Below are 12,062 nucleotides of genomic sequence, written 5' to 3' on the forward strand. Positions count from 1 at the left end.
GTGTTTTGCCTTTTTAACGCCACTAATTGTAATGTAGCATATTATTATTTATCTCAGTCATTTGAATCCCTCCTGAAAACTCCCTTCTTCTGCACAAAATAATACTGTCTTCTTTGTATTTCTTAAAAAGAGAAAAGCTCACAGCCATCATCTATGAGCATCTGTGCAATCGCACAACTATAACTCTTGGTCCTTCCTCACCCCACTTCCTTCCTATGGTTTGTCACTCATGTCACCATCTGTAGTAGTGTAGATTGTGATCTTCTAGGAGCAAGGACACTGTCATTTTGTGTATTATCTGAAGCACCTGGTTTGCTTTTGGGCACTATAAAATTATGACGATTTGTGAAAGCATTGAGGAAACAATGGGCCAGACTCTTTCACTTGCACCAGGGTGTAACTAATCCAACTCCGTTGGACTTTAATGGAGTTACTCTTGCTTTACGTTTGTGGATGTTTGCAGGATACTCAAATGCACTGTCTGTGTGTCTTAGGTGACACTTTACAATAATGATTTCAACTCTTCTTTCATTGAAGGCAGTGATGGCGAGTGACTTTGCAGTCCCAAGATTTCGGCATTTGGAAAAACTCTTGCTTGTTCACGGGCACTGGTGTTATTCCCGGCTTGCCAATATGGTGCTGTATTTCTTCTACAAAAATGCAGTAAGTGTTTGATTTGACAGTTTTGTGGCTCTGCGTGTTTCCAGGGTTTATTTTGTGTGAAATGCGTATGAGGTCAGCCTTCAAATGGTTTATAAATAAGCTGCAAAGAAGCTTGCAGAGTTGAAAGACAGCTGGCTGCCATTCACAGGAATAGAGGCCCCACTCCGTGACAGCGACAGTGTGCTGCAGAATGTGCAAATTAGGTAACATGAATAAGAAGTGCTGCTTAACAAAAGTTTCTTTATAGAGCAGTACCTTTCGCAAAAATCTAGCTGGCTAGATATAGGAGCCTTTAATGCCAAGTCCACCCTGTGCTGGTCAGAAGTAGTAGTGGATGTGTTTTCTCTTCCTAATCCTGTTTTATAATTCCTTGTGCAAACTGTAAATTGTCCCCAGTGATCTGAGCTAATTTGGGCCATCTATACTTATCAGCCAAGCATATTGGAAGTGTTTTTTTTTCCCCTGACTTCCTTCAGCCAAATAAATACACTTTGAAAGGAGCACACTGCAATACATATCCAAGTATGGGCCTGAATCTCCTCCCAGTTACACCAGTGCCAGTCATGAATAACTCCATTACTAGATACGGGGTTATTAGAAACCCACCTCCTCAGCCCTGCCTGAGTCCCTTTGTATCACTCACACAATACTCGAAGATGCAGCTGAGGATTCCTTTAGCACAGAAGAATCATTGACCGTGTGCCAAAGGTTGCTGAATCTGTCTCAGTCCAAAGGTAACTTCTAATTGGCATGGGACAGGACTGTATTTTTCCTCAAATTGCTGACCAGGATAGGAACACCGTGTGTGCTAGGTAAATAATAAAAATAATCATTGGTTGAACTATATTTGCATTAACATGGGCACGATAAAAATATTCTAAGCATGTTCTGATCAAGAATGTCATACGTGCATGCATTCAAAAAATAATCAAAGTAAACACTTCCAAATTCTGAAGTTCTAAAGATCTCACTGAGCCTTAAAAAGCAAGCCAAATTTGAAAAGTTGGCCTATCCTAGTGCTGCTACCATTGGTGGAGCTGCACCTGTGGTAATGCAATGGCAGGAAACTTACAGAAAAATGCTGGTGTACACAGGCTCATGGTTCTAGTCTTGATCCTGAAATGTGCTGAGCATCTGCGCCTTCCTACCTATATATTTCTGTTGTGCCCATCACCGTGATAACACTGAACCTCATCAACGAAAGTGGAATATTATACTTTCAGAGAAGTGTATTCACAGCAATTTTATTTTTAAATTCAAACACTCTCAAGAAGTATATGTAAGTACATTCCAATGATCAGCATGCAAGGCTTCAATTTATACATTTGCATTTTTGTTCAATACTTGTAAAATCTTACATTCCAATACACCCCTTTCCCCATCCCCAATTACAAGTGTTATTTTTTCATGCTGTATTTAGTAAGACATCCAACTGCAGACATTTTCTGAAGCTGTTGCCCCCAGGCTTGAATGAAATTTAAGAATTTCTGTTTGTGTTTGCTCTGCTTCTGCTGTCTTCAGAGCCCGTAAGAGCAATCCTAGTTGCTACCAACCCTGAAACCACAGTGGGAAATAGAATTTATAGACCTGAATGTGTCAGCCATATAGTAGCTTCCCTCAGGGAAGGAGAATTCTAACTTCCTCTAAGATGCAAGTACCGGATTCATTCACAGGGAGACCACTCTTGATGAATTGTCTACAGGGAATCAAGATAACTGTGCTGCATACATTCTGCTAGATCTCTATCTCCTCGGGTTTTTACATTTGCTTGTATTTTGTCAATTTCCATTCTGCAGTAGAACTTATCTAGCTCATAGTTTAAGCCTCGGATTGCTGCAGGATTTACAAAGGTGCTGCAGGGTAGGTCCCAGCTGGTCATATGGCTGCTTCGGGTGGCGTATAAAAGGAAGGGAAAGCTGGGTCAAATGGGAGCTAAGGGAGAGGGCACAGCCTCTCCCCTCCTAGCTAGTTAAAGCAGGGAAAACCTTTCAGGAATTACAGCCAAGTATTTTCAGTTGATTTGCTTTAAATTTTTGCAATTCTTTGGTGGATAATCAACGAGTCTGGAGAACAGGGACGTAGAAGGACTGAGGCTTGGAGCTTTATTTCCTTCCCTGGCTGTAAACCTGCTCAGCAGTTTACACCTCCCTTTTCTAGGATTCAAGCTGTGGCATCCACTCTCCTCTCCAAGCTGAAACAAGCATGTCCTCATCTCCAGACACACTTTACCTCCATTTATAGGTAGATACATCACTAACAGCTGGGCTCTGTAGTTTAAATGAACCCCAGCTGTTCTACGGACACTTCGGCCTTGCTGGTCTGGTTGTCTATCCCACATACATGGTAGCAAAGTGGGTTGTGTGTTTTGTCCATTCCTGGGTGACCCCAACCTAGCTGGAGGCAGCATTCCCAAGACCAGGGTCATCACACTCCCTCAGTGTGAATGATTTACCTTTTCATTTTAAAGTGAGGATTGTAGAATGATACATCTCCACTCACTATTAATCTGATGAAATTGAAAATCAAAGATATTGTGGTGGTCAAATCAAACACAACTTCACTGCAATGTATAGTTCTATCCTCCTGGCTGTGCTCTTCTCATTACAGTCTTGAAAAGAGCTGAAAAGCCCAGTTATCCTCGTGCTATCTACTTTGTCTTTGTGAGCTAGCTAAGTCTCCAGAAAATTCTCAAACCAACACAAGATATTGAAATAGAAACAGGATCCTTCTTATGACAGTAATAAACAACACAAAGAGATCTACATTCATGAAATATATGTGGAATTCCACAAAAAATGGTGTCATTATTGATTTATGTTTAGCTGCATTTTGTATTCGAGAGTTATAATTGGATTGAAAATTAATTTCATGTGAGGCAAAAGCCCCAGTCATATCCAAGACCACAATCCTGTTAAGACTTATACACGTGCTTAACTTTAAGCATGAGTAGTGGGAATGGGAATAATAAATAATAGAAGATCAGGTGTCCTCAGTAGGGACTACTCATGACTTTAAGGTTAAGCACATGTGCAAGTCTTTGCAGAATCAAAGTCAACATGATTTCACAGAGCCATGGAGAGATGATGTATTGAGATTTACACTGTTTTTTTTCCTACTTGTTTTAAATTCCTGACTGATCATGCTTCCTGTACTGCTGTTTTGATTGCAGATGTTTGTGGCCCTTCTCTTCTGGTACCAGTTCTATTGCGGGTTCTCTGGCTCTTCAATGATTGATCAGTGGTACCTGATCTTCTTTAATGTATTATTCTCTTCTCTTCCACAACTGGTCACTGGTGTGCTGGATAAGGATATACCAGCTGAAGTGCTAATTGGTGTACCTCACCTCTACAAAAGTGGCCAGAAAATGGAGGTAAAAACTTTGCCTTTCAGAAGATTTTTTCTGATGGTCATGAGTTTAAATGAAAACCAATCTTGGTGGCAAAGGACACAATGGCACCGAATAAAGCTAAAGAATGGGAGTCTGAGAAACTGTTTTTCTTGCTTGTTAGCATTTCTAGGTGTAAGTCTACACTGGGATAAAAGACCCACAGCTGGCCACGAGGAGGGAGGGTCTCAAAGCCTGGCTTCCAGTCCAAGCCAAAACATCTCCACTGCAATTTTGTAGCCTTCAGCCAGAGCCCCACAAGCCCCAGTCAGCTGACCCAAGCTCTGAGACTCGGTGTTTTCATTGCAGTGTAGACATACCCTATAATAATCCTAACCAAAATATCTAAATGCCAGAAACTAAATATGCAGAGTCAGAAACCCTTCATGGAAAACACATTGGCTGCAGCCCATTTCTGTGTAAACTGCAAGGAAAGGGGCAGAAGGCCATCAAGCTAGATCACTTTTGCTGATTGCAACTGCAATGTTATCATGAGGGGAGAAGGGTGGCTTCTCGGGTTAGCAAGACTATCATTGTCAAGAGATGTATTCTTGATCAGAAGCCTTACAACAGCTTCCTCTAAGACAACTGGCACCTTGGCCTCTGAACGGAGTCATTGACTCTCCCAAGCAACAGTGCACCTAGTGCTTGGTGCATTACATTTCTAGTAATCTATCTAGATGCTATACTTGAAAGAAGAGGTGGGGAATTGCAGAACTGCTCATTTACAATGTGTTTGTCTTTATCTTCTTTTTTTAATCAGCTGTTGTTTCTGGGTTTTATATTTCCATCCTTTGGCCTGCTGCTCCAGAACATTGCAATTAAAGTTCCACCAAATAAATGCCCCTATTTACTTCCCTACTAAAAGATGACAAAAATAGATAGTCACTGATTTCGTTTAAGCTGATTTGGAGCTATTATTTGGTTTTCTTCATTGACAAACCAGTCTAAAGAATGATTGGTTTGGCAAAACAATCAGCAGATTGACAAGAGAAATCTTTCATGTTCACAGTAGAATTCTTTCTCAAAGTTGAGTCCATTGTCCATTCTGAGGTTCTCTGAATGCTATTAAGCAATTTCATTGAATACATGTCTAAAAAGACTTATAAAAAAAATTTTGCTAAACCATTCCTGCTTGTAGGTAGCCAGTAATATCCTCGCTCTTCTCTTTAAAAAAGATTTTAATTGGAGCAGTCTACATGTTGTTTCATTAGACCAAAGAACACAAGAGTTTTATGAAAGTCTCATTTCTAGGCTTAGGAAACCATGAGCTAGGGGGAAAAGGAGCTTAATGAATTCATGAAAAAAATTATCACAGGAAATGTATAACCTGCATAAGAACATTAGTAAAATAAATGAGCATTTTACCGATCTATGTTTACAAAATGATTTCCTCTATACCCAGTTGTTCTATATGATAATTCATGTGAATGTAAAAAATGGTTAAATTATTTATACTAATGGGTTAGTAAAATTCAGTACTGTTTCTTAAGGACTGATTATATTGCTGTGTAAATATTCATTAAATATTGTTGTGGATTTTCCTTTCAAAGTAAGCTGCATACTTTCACATTTAATCTTTCTTGAATATATAGTCTTTCGTTTTATGTGTAGAAGACTTGGGGCCAGATTTTTAAATGAGTTTAAGTGCCTAACTCCCCACGGAAATCAGGCACCAAAATACATTTTAAAATCTGCCCCTTAAACCCCAGTCCTGCAAAGATGTAAACATGTGTTGAAGTTTGAATACCACAAGAATGTAACTCCACTGAAGTCAATAGGACTAATTATAATGCATAAAGTTAGGCATGTATACAAATCGGTGCTGGATCAAGAGCTTAGATCTAAATTATACCCTCTTGTGGAAAAACTCACAGAAGAGGATGCTTTAGAGGCAGAAATTCAGGTCATGGAAATCCCAACTAATCACTCCATCAGGAGGGTGGGGTTTGTTGGCCTCGGAAGGGAGAAGAGTGATGAGGTTGTCTGTACAAGCACTGGAAGAAATACATTTCAATTCAGATTTTTGTCTAGTACTAACAAATGGCTTCTTCGTTAGACTCTTACTGTATGTTTTTATGTCACAGGAGTACCAACCACACATGTTTTGGATGAACATGATTGATGCGCTCTATCAAAGTCTAGTTTGTTTTTACATCCCTTTTTTCGTAAGTTATCCATTCAGACATCCTATTTCATGCAATGTGAGGAGCAGACCTGAAAATACAGATTAGAGTAAAGCCCCTTTCCTTCTTTTCAGACTTACTATGACTCAGAGGTGGATCTATTCTCCTGGGGAACGCCCATCACCACAATAGCACTTTTCACCATTATATTACATTTGGCTATTGAAACCAAAACTTGGGTAAGTCATCCACATGGAAATTATATAGGAGCCTTCTGGGATATTTTACTTGTTTCCTTAGTGTCACTCTTTAAAATCAAGAAAAGCGTGTGTTATTCCCTCAGCACTGTCTATTTTTATCAAGCATTTTAACCAAACATGAAAATGGTTTGAAACTGCGAGCAGTGAGCAGCTTTGTAATCCTGTTTGTAGAATAAGGATTTGTGAGATTACACTGATGTAAATACATTCTGTGCATAGATTTTGTACCAGAAAATTAAAAATCAGTTTTTGTTGCTGTTTCTTCTAGACTTTGTTCCACTGGTCATCTTGTATCTTCAGTATCCTTTTATTTTTCATTGTGGCTCTGGTTTATAATGCTTCTTGCCCAATATGTTATCCTCCATCCAATCCCTACTGGACTATGGAAAAATTGATGGGAGAGCCTCTGTTTTACTTGATTTGTATTATATCACCAGTTGTTGCATTACTGCCCAGGTATAGTATTTTCCCCCTGTGTGTGTATATGTTAGTGGCTCATACACTTTGGGGTGGAATGAGAGGAAAGGCGAAGGGATGTGCCTGAATATGATTTGGGGTGAGGGGCGTTTCTAATTTTTTTTCTTTTTTATTGTCAGCCAGCTGAAGTATATTATTAGCTTCATTTGATTATTTAAGGCTGCTGGCTAACTGAGTCCAATTACTTGTGTATTAGTATTATCGCTGGTGGGTAGTTATTGTAGGTCACATTATTGTCAGAGTACTCAGAGCTCTTTGGGCAATCTTTTTATTTTAAATGTCAAATCTAAAGAAAATGAATTAACTGTGGTACTTGCCTGTATAAACTCTCATTCTGTTAAAGTAATTGTATATTCTGTTCTGTGGACATTTTTCTCTTGATAAAATCTCAAGCAGATCCACTTTCTTTGATTTCTTTTCATATGTACATTTTTCCTCCTTCAGATTTCTGTACAGAACCCTTCAGGGGACTGTCTTCCCAACCCAACTTCAACTTGGACGCCAGTTGAATAGATTGCCTCCAGAGACTCGCAACCAGATTCCGAACAGGTTGAATATCAAAAAGGAAACCATTCCCCAGAAACCCCCATGTGCAGAACATTGCCCACAGAATCCTAAGTCAAATGATAGTGATTGTTTTAAGGCCTGCAACCAAACCCCCTCTTCGCAATCATCTCAGTATGGAAATGACCCAGCTTTCCCATCAAATACAAAGGCAGAACACACAACAGGACTGAGTGTTACTGTTTCTCCTCCTGGATCTCTGTTATGTGGGGGGAAAAAACACTCCTCAGTGGCAAACAGTCAAGAACGATCCCTGGGATTTCACGAAATTACTCACAACACTTCAGAGATGGAGTCAATGTCTGTAGAAGAAACGTTCCCATGGAACACAACAGTTGACCAGTCAAGCTTCAGTTTATTGAACTGGATCACATCAACTCCCCTGTTCAGTCGGTTTGGGAGAGTTTTACAACTGTCACCACATCGTTTACAAAATGAAGTACAGGACAACATGTGTGTGCTTGGCTCCATATCTTCTTTGCATCAGGATTTCAAAGGCTTAACAGGGAAGAACTCAAATGACTTCCAGGAACAACTTAAAGGGACCCCAACTAATTTCTGTAAAAGTGAAACTCTTGAAACCACCTTCTTATGACATGGGCCCTGAGTACATTTATATATTTTTTATTTGCACAGATGTATAGTGAAATTACTCTGCTTGTTTCCAGAGATGAAACAGGCAATCAAAGGTACAAAAAATTATTTAAAAAATGTTTAAGTGCTGTATATTGAAATAAGAGCTTTAAATATAAAGAAGAAAATACACTTGAATTTTTTTATCTCATTTTATAAGAAAATGCAGGTTGTTTCTTTTTCAGTTGCTTCTCTTTCATTCTGGCAAGTATTGCAAGCAATGGACCTACCTACCTTGTCCAAAAGGTTTGGATTTCAGGAGCAATTATAGACATGATTATAGTTGGTTCAGCAATCAGGGACGGGAAAAAACATAATGATAACACTACATCCCAGCAGTTTGGATAATTTGTCATCTGATTTAAAATAAAAAATCTCTGTGAGGTCTGACAATCAAGTTTTTAAGGGGAAAACTGCTGGGCAGATCTTTGAAAATATCATACCTCTTTGTAAATATTAACAGTATCTCACCACCGTATAAATACACCAGCATCTTATAAATGTCACCATAATTGAATATCTCCTCAGTAGCATTTTATTTCTCATGATAAAACAATAAAGAAATGACCATCCTTAATACAAAGTGGTTGCCCAGTCTGGCGTTAATAAGAGTTCAGTGCTTCACTTGCAGTCAGTAAAAATAGCTTGCATTTGGCAGGTCGGGCCATTCCTTTTGAAAAGAAAAACCGTTTTGCTTTGTAAAGAGATGTTGCGGGGGTAAGTGATTGTATGTTGTATGTGCGGTATGATATAAGTCAGTGGGAACTGAGAGCACTCTCAGCATGCAGCAGTCTGCTCCATTGAAATGCCACAGAACTTGCTGAAGAATGTAGGTCCAGTTTGCTAAAGAATACATGGAGAGCCCTTTGTTATAGATTACAGCCTCTTTCACTTCTAGTCCAGTGACTTGAAGCCCAAGTCATTAGTGGCCATCTTTACCTCGGGAGGCTGTTTTGGATTTGCATCCATAATCACATAGCGTGTGCCATCTCCACACACAAACTAACACAGGATATGGGGATTGGTCCTGCTTTGAGCAGGGGGTTGGACTAGATGACCTCCTGAGGTCCCTTCCAACCCTGATATTCTATGATTCTATGATCTAGTTGTCACGTATTGTCTTTGCAGCTTGAGTTTTCAGAACATCCTATTTTTGTTTACTATTAGTTGTGTAAGCTCAAAACTTGCACACCTCATTCTCTGTGTGTTAACAGGAAATCCCCAGCCATATTGGCTCCCATGGAGTCCCTCAACCTTAAGCCCCAATATTTGCCATACACTGGTTTCTAAGTCTCTCTGGGTATTTTTAAAAGGGTTTCCTTGTTGGTCTCTTCCCACAAATGCAGAGAGAATTGGTCATATCAAAATGCGAAACCTGAACAAAGGGAAGAAGTAAAAGCAATATAAATAAAGGGTTACTATCAGGCTTTCTTTACGTTGCCCTGATAAAATGTGACACACAATCATACAGCCAAACTACATTTTGGAATGAGAATATTTCTATCCTCATTATGAAGTAGTTATTGAATGTGCTAAATGTATCCACAACACTCACATATTCTAGCTTTTCATTAAACATGAGATTGACTTGGGGAAGGACTTGTGATTCAAGCAGGGCTTTATCCATTTTTATCTCACCTCCAAAAAGAATGTGTTAGGTCTAAAATAGAGGAAATCTCTCTTCTTTTTAATAGATTCTTACTGGCAGAAAGTGTTGTAATGCGTCTACATTCTATGTGGTTACCTTAGGAATCAGGCAATAGATTTCTACACATACTTAGATCACCAAATGCATCCCATAGAATCCTGTTGGAAGGATTCATTTGTCCAATTGATCTTGCAGACATTGAACATGGACTATGCAGCATGTGCCAGTCCAAAGAACTCTCCTAGGGGGAGCTACAATCTCTTTTTTTTAATGGCAAAGGAAGTAATGGCTCACCTTTTTAAAGCAATATCCGTGTGAAAATATTGCCGTCTGGGAGAAACATTTCCTCAAATTGTAAAACAGGATGTCAGGGTGAAATCCATTCCACCCACATAAAGCCAGAATAGTCAGACACCAAGTGGGTGGAGTTTGGAGAGGCTGGGGCCATGAAATCCACTCCCTGGCCCAACAATATCTGTGGCCAGGGCAGGAGGTGGCTCTGTATGGCCCTTGTGGCTGCGATTGCAGCACAGCTCCAGATGCCCCACGGCAGGTATGTAAGGTGTTGGGGCCAATGGATCCATGTAAATACAGATCGTGTGGCCCTTTCGCTTCTTTCCCTGTCATTATTACTGCATTGTAACAGCACTGGAGCCCTGTTGTGCTAGGCACTGTATAAACAGATACTAGTGACCTGGACTTTGATTTTCAATAGCTAGATATAAGTACAGTAATATTAACAAAGAACTCTATCATCTTACTGCCTCGATTTCAGATGTTCTATTTCTGGCAAATATTTACTATGAGGCAAAACCTGGCATATAAAATCTTGAAATGGACGCAAAATTGTACCCCAGTATTATTACTTGGTTCAGCTGTATTTAACTCGTATTTAACTATGTGCCAAGATCATAATGCCTCTATTTTTGATGCAGATGTAAAACCAAGACCCCGGCCACTGGTGACTATTGATAGTCCTCTGATCCAGTGGTTCTCAAAGCTGGTCCGCTGCTTCTTCAGGGAAAGCCCCTGGTGGGCCGGCCCGGTTTGTTTACCTGCTGTGTCCACAGGTTCAGCCGATTGCGGCTCCCACTGGCCGCGGTTCGCCACTCCAGGCCAGTGGGGGCTGCGGGAAGGGCAGCCAGCACATCCCTTGGCCTGCGTTTCTTCCTGCAGCCAGGGCCGGCTCCAGGGTTTTTGCCACCCCAAGCGGCGAAGAAAAAAACAAAACAAAAAAGCCACGATCGTGATCGGCAGCAGCTCCACCACGCCTCTTTCTCCTTAAGCGGCAATTCAGCAGCAGGTCCTTCCCTCCGAGAGGGACTGAGGGACCTGCCGTCGAATGGCCGCCGAAGAGCCTGACGTGCCGCCCCAAGCACCTGCTTGCTGGGCTGGTGCCTGGAGCCGGCCCTGCCTGCAGCCCCCATTAGCCTGAAGCGGCGAACCGCGGCCAGTGGAAGCCGCGATCGGCTGAACCTGCGGACGCGGCAGGTAAACAAACTGGCCCGGCCCACCAGGGGCTTTCCCTGCACAAGCAGCGGACCAGCTTTGAGAACCACTGCTCTGGTCCTTTTCACAAGTTCAGAGGTGATATAGTTGATCCGTGACGCTGGCCCAATTCAGATTACAGTCCACATCGATTTAAGGGCTTTGTTGAGGAAAACAGCTGATTCCATAGCTGCCAGGGAGTGAAAGCTCCTCAGGCCTCCCTAGTTACGCAGCTACAGAGGCTGCTTCCGATTTCAAGGGGCAACTTTCCCATCCACCTAATATCAAATTATGGGTTGGATGGTGAGAATGCTCAACATCTTACAGGTTTGGGTTTTACATGACCACTCAAGATGGCATTCTTTCCACAACTGATGTCCCAGACTCTGCTCACTCAGTTATGATGTTGTGCTACTTTGTCACTTCCTGTCTTAAGCAGCTGTGTAGTGCTTCAGTGCCCCACTAAGCTCATTCCGTTCTCTCACTGCCTGAATTTTGGTGGTGGGTTAAGTGATCCCTATCAACGAACAGATAGTCTTTGTGAAACATTTTGAGATCTTTATTAATGAAAGGTGCTATATAAAAAATATTTTGCACTTATATTGTTTATATTGCAATATATGGATATGTTAAAGTATGGTTCAAATAAATTACATCAAGCCTGGATGTTGCTTCATTTGGTGGTTCAGTCATCTGGGAATCGCATTTTCTGCCCTAATCCTGGAATCCACATTAAAAAACCCAAACCAAATAAAACATCTTTTGCCACAGCTATTTCTCAGTTCAAATTGTACGGCCCCTGAGGCATTATTCAGCCT

At 40.8% G+C, this 12,062-nt stretch overlaps 1 protein-coding gene across 3 annotated transcripts in view; it reads left to right on the forward strand.

Moving 5' to 3' along the window:
- Positions 1-10,773, forward strand: part of ATP10A (ATPase phospholipid transporting 10A (putative)) — a 157,617-nt gene extending 146,844 nt beyond the window's left edge. For 2 of the 3 annotated variants that reach the window (XM_034757919.1, XM_034757920.1), the window contains 6 exons: positions 538-663; positions 3,833-4,033; positions 6,136-6,216; positions 6,309-6,413; positions 6,703-6,890; positions 7,356-10,773. In XM_034757919.1, the coding sequence (XP_034613810.1) occupies positions 538-663; positions 3,833-4,033; positions 6,136-6,216; positions 6,309-6,413; positions 6,703-6,890; positions 7,356-8,070 (1,416 nt within the window). In that variant the 3' untranslated portion in view covers positions 8,071-10,773. The remainder of the gene's footprint in view (positions 1-537; positions 664-3,832; positions 4,034-6,135; positions 6,217-6,308; positions 6,414-6,702; positions 6,891-7,355) is intronic. The other variant, XM_034757922.1, reaches the window with a different exon arrangement.
- Positions 10,774-12,062: the final 1,289 nt, after the last annotated feature.

This window comes from Trachemys scripta, chromosome 1 (assembly GCF_013100865.1).
Source record: "Trachemys scripta elegans isolate TJP31775 chromosome 1, CAS_Tse_1.0, whole genome shotgun sequence".
NCBI classification, from domain to species: domain Eukaryota; kingdom Metazoa; phylum Chordata; order Testudines; family Emydidae; genus Trachemys; species Trachemys scripta.